Consider the following 4,693-nt stretch of genomic DNA (forward strand, 5'->3'; position numbering starts at 1 on the left):
GTGGATCTCCACAGGGCAGCCTGTGCAGCTCGGGGGCTCCTCAGAGCTTCCGCAGAGCCCTTCAGAGGGTCCTTGTGCTGTTGTGTTTGCAGCCAACATGTGTGCCTCTGACAATGTGTGCTTGTTTGGTTTTTTTTTCCCCCCCCAACGTGTATATTTGTTATAACACCTTGGGAAGGAAAAGGGTGCTGCCTTTGCAAAGTTAGATAACTGGCCCAGTTCTTTGCTGCCGGATTGGCTGGGAGAGGCCCTGTAAAACCACGTTGGCCAGCCGCCCGGCCCAGCCCTGCAAGGCTGAGAGCTATTTCCACAATTGGCCACTTCAGAGTGGGAGAGGGGGAGGTGAAGACAGCCGGGCAAACTGCATCTCCACCAGGCTGCTTCCCTTCCTCCCTGTTTTTTCTCAGCCAGAGTAGTTTGGCAAGCCCGTTCCGGGTGCCTCTGAGCCCTTCTCGCAACGCCCACAGGAGTGGGGTGTAGTGTTGGCGGCCAGGCACCTGGCCCTCCCTTAGCTGTGCTAGCACAGTCCCAGGACAGGGCATGTCAAGCTGCAACAGCCCTGGGGGCCCTGCTGCCCTGGACTTTCCGGAAGTCCTGAAGTCCCTGCTGGAATACTCCTTGCCCTGGACCAACAAGATGACAGGTAGGATTGAGGGAAGGCATGCTGGGGTTTCTGTTTTGATTTCTCCTTCCCCTCCTTAAGTTGCAAGGCAAGAATGGGGCAGAAGATCTTGTTTGCTACAAGCCCTTCAAGGGTGTGTTTGTCTCAAGTGTCCAAGTCAGATGGGGAGTTCCGGAACCGAGCGTGTTGTGCAGCTAGGAGGGAAAACAGCAGCAATGGATTGATTACAAAATCAGTCAAGAGTGCTGAGCTCCTGATCCTTTTAATCTCTGTGCTGAGCTACTTGCTGGAAACCCTGAAAGCTTTCTTGCACAGAGAAGGCTTGGGCACAAATCTCCATGCTCAAGAAGCAGCGACTTCCAGGTTGTCCCATGGTTAATAACTGCTGAGCCTCCAGACATTGCCTCTTCCCAGACGTGGTCTGTCCAGGGAGCCTGGCCTGCCTAGGGCAGGCTGACTCCGTGCAAACTTTGTGTTTGATGCTGCAGTTGTTTATCAGTGCAAAGCTGGGGTAGGAAACATGGCAAACATTGTGTTTTCTTTGCAAGAGCACTTCTGTACTCCTAGGCTTTCCCACTCTCTGTGCAGCATCCTAGAAAACAAATGGAAAGGACCCAGGAGGTTATTTAGTCTGGGCTTCTGCTGTGCTTAATGCTTCGCTCTTGCTGGGCTGATCACTGCTCTATTGCTGGGCATGCTCTGGGCACCCATCGCACAACTTGGGGACTCTCTGATTTTGGATAGGATGCCACACGCCCTTGGCAAGCTGCTTTTTGGTTGTTGTGTTTTAATGTTCGCTGCCGAGTGCTGGGGAGGTGTGTGGGAACATTTCGGCTCAACATGCTCATGTCTAGGCACAAGTGAGTTGAACTCACAGAAACAAACATGCTCTGAGCTCGCTCTTCTGTAGGGAATCGCTAGCAGTACAAGCAGACAGCTCTGCAGTCTTGAGGGGCAATGTGATCCAGGATGTGGGAGCAGAAAAGCCAGATGCACAATGGGGAGCGGGGTCCTGCTCTCGCTCCAGGGTCAAGGGAAGAAAAGGCTGCTGCTGCAGCAGTAAAGCATTCGTGGCTGGAAAGGCAGCTGCCTACACCTGCTGGAATACAGTGAGCCCTGTGGCACCCGCACAGCTCCCTGTGGGAAAGGGATTAGTAGGGCAAGGGGAGCTGCCATACCCCCTAAGGGGCTCATTTTGTCACATTGTTCTGCTGCTGCCACCTGTGAGCTGGCTCTCTGTGAGACTTTACCTACTAACGGGTGTGTTTACATACCACGCAGCATGAAGCCACTGCATGTGGGGACCAGGGCATGTGTTCTGAGCTGACCGATACCCAGGTAGAAAGCGGACCTGGCTGGGAGGCAGCAGTAACAGCCAAGGGAGGCTCATGTGGTGCAGAGCCTTGCTGTGGCTAAGCTGAAGTTTGGCTGCCTTTCTGGGATCTCTGGTCTCCACAGCCAAGTGGATTGAATTAATCCAAGGGAGGAGTGCTGGCAAGGATTTATCTGTTTGGTAAGAGTTGGAGTGGGGGTTAGAGGGCAGATCAATGATTTGCAGAGGGAATAATTTAGTCTTAACTCAGTTTGGCTTATTTGGCAGCTGAGAGTGCTGTTTTGTGGCAGCTTTCTTCCTCAGTCCCAGGACCACCCTGCCTTCCAGCATCACCTCCCATAACCCTTAGAATTGTCCTTATTATGCCACTTCCCTCCCCAGGCCAGCGTTCATGTCATGGTTCTCTTCCCACAGAGCTCAGTTCTCTCCTTCTGGGTCTCCATACCTACACGCCACTCACCTGGATTTGCTGGGTCTCAGGCCTCTGTCTGAAATGTGTTCAGCTATTCAAACCTCCCAGTGGGGCTTGTTGCATGTGTCCCCCCGACTCTCTGCCTAATGCTGGGCTGCTTCTTGCTTGCCTCCCTGCAGCATCAGAGCCAGGCTGTTCTGCATCATTTGGCCCTGACAAGACTTCCAGCAGTAACATCCAAGGCTGCTGCATTCCTCTCCTCACATCTCATTGTCCTCCTCTTTTCCTTCTCAGCTGCAGAGCAAAAGAGAAATTTTAAAAGTCCAGGCAGATCCTAGCTTAACCAAGAAGGTACAGCTGATGGTGCAGTGCCCACTTTCTGGTGGCACTGGCTTGAGTCCCTAATCCCCAGAGGCGGTGAGGAAAAGCTCTCAGAGCAACCTGCCTCCTAGCTGGCAGTGCCCGGCTGCTGCTCGAGCAGGGTGCTGTTGAGAGGGAACCCACAGGAATGCTCCCCAGGAACTCCCTCCCACCTTTGGGCCAAGCAGCTGACACTGCACAGGCTAAACCCTCTCCAAGCAAAGTCACAACCCACTGGTGGTACAGAACAAACCTTAGCATGGTGTAGCTTGGGTGGAAACGTGCTGGAGGAAGAACGTGGTCAATCTAAAGGGAAAAGCCCTGGAGTAAAGGCCGCTAAGTGGGTTTAATAACCTCCATTCACATGGATGTTACCCAGCAAAGCAGTTGCCATGGAGAGCTGTGGGGGGGAGGGGGGGGATGTGCTCAGGGCCTGTTCCTTGAAGGAGCGCTGTATACAGTTCTGAGACACAGCGTCATACCCGGGGGCCTCCAGCACCAACAACAATGGAACAAAGCGACCACGAGAGCCATAACTGAATGGGAAGCCTGCGGCCTACTCTGCTTTGGCTACGTTCCCTTGCCCTGTTCCTAGAAGCTGCCCCTTTGCAGCCTTCACTAGTTTGTGTTCTCTCTCTACCACCTACCAGTAGCCGTTTCCCAGGCAAAAGCATTGCTGTGAGCCTGCCGCCCGTTGCTGAGCTGTGTGCACTGTTTCTGTCATGTGTGGTCCGACATCTGAGTTTCATTGCCCTGTTGTGAAGTGGCATCTCCCTTTCACGCACGTGCTTTTTTCTTCTGCCAGCTGAGCTTGGCAAGGCGGAGGGAGTCTGCGGGAAGACAAGCAGCAGCCCTGGAGCACGTTGGGCAGTGGAAGACGACCTGTTCTGCCTGCTTCTTAGAGCTGAATTTATCAGCCCCGATAAACGATGCATTAACCCATGCTGTTCCAGCCTGTGTTAACAAGGTGGCCCTTTCCCAGCTCCCTGTCAGGCAACACGTGCTCAGGAGTTGCATCAGGAGTCCCACCCCTGTCCCCTGCGAAGGAGGCAGTGGATTCAGTGTCCCAGCCTACGCAAGAAAAGTAGCTGGCAGGTAGGGCAGCTCCCTGTCTGCCCAGGCTGGATGGAGACGTTCCCTGGTCCTGGTTGCAGTAAGGCAATGGAGGAAAGCACCTTCCAATGCAATCCATGACTTCCAATCCATTCTTTTTCCTGGGGCACGTGGGGAGGATTTCAGACCAGATTTTGTGTCACAAAGACGATCAGGGTTTATTAGCAAGGGTCAGGTCAAATTGTGCCTTGCCACTGAAATGAAACGTCTGAGGTTGTGGAGTGGCAGCTGAACCAAGCAGATGCCTTGAGTGCCTACCTGGGAAGAAGAGGTCCCTTTTCTGCTGGCACTTAGGGGGACATCTCCGCCCTGGCAACCTGTGTCTCTTTTTGGGTGCGGATGGGGCCACCCCAGGGAGGTTGCGCACCCTTTCCTTTCCCTGCTCGCAGCGCTACGCGGTAAGTTTGCTGCGGCCGGCCCTTCTGCGGCAAGAGGTAGCAACTGCTGCAAGGAGAAGCCCGCGGCTGTGCTCTCGGGGATCAACTTGGCCACATTCGCTCCCTTTGTACGTTCAGAAGCTTAAATCCCAGCGTGGCATCCCCGCTGCTGGAACAAGGGGGACTTGTTGGGGAAGCCCAAGGAATTGCTTGTGATTGTGAAAACCTGGAGAGACACCCCCTCCCCGCCCTGCCCTTCTCCAGCTGCCCAGCCGTGCCAGCAGCCGCAGCGGGGTCCTTCTCCCTGCTGACGTTATATAGGGCACGCCGCTGCGGCTGCTGCTGGCGTGATGTAGGACAGAGGGAGATTAAATCCAGGTCATGTGGGAAAGGTGATCTCGGGATCCTAAACAAGGATATTTAAGGACCGGCCGGAGGGCTGGCACCGGCGGCGGTTCGGGACCGGCGGGCTCCCG

The 4,693-nt window shown here is 54.6% G+C and overlaps 1 protein-coding gene across 8 annotated transcripts in view; it reads left to right on the plus strand.

Annotated features, from left to right (window-relative positions):
• Nucleotides 1-338: 338 nt before the first annotated feature.
• Nucleotides 339-4,693, plus strand: part of TEF (TEF transcription factor, PAR bZIP family member) — a 33,645-nt gene continuing 29,290 nt past the window's right edge. For 4 of the 8 annotated variants that reach the window (XR_004843187.1, XR_004843186.1, XM_035903307.1 and 1 more), the window contains exon 1: nt 339-643. Coding sequence is in view for 4 of the 8 variants with exons in the window: in XM_035903307.1 (XP_035759200.1) it covers nt 541-643 (103 nt within the window). In the remaining 4 variants the exon portion in view is untranslated. The remainder of the gene's footprint in view (nt 644-4,693) is intronic. The other 4 variants (XR_004843188.1, XR_004843189.1, XM_009647868.2 and 1 more) reach the window with 1 other exon arrangement.

The sequence above is a fragment of the Egretta garzetta genome, unplaced genomic scaffold (genome assembly GCF_000687185.1).
Source record: "Egretta garzetta isolate BGI_Z169 unplaced genomic scaffold, ASM68718v1 scaffold51, whole genome shotgun sequence".
In the NCBI taxonomy this organism is placed as follows: Eukaryota; Metazoa; Chordata; class Aves; order Pelecaniformes; family Ardeidae; genus Egretta; species Egretta garzetta.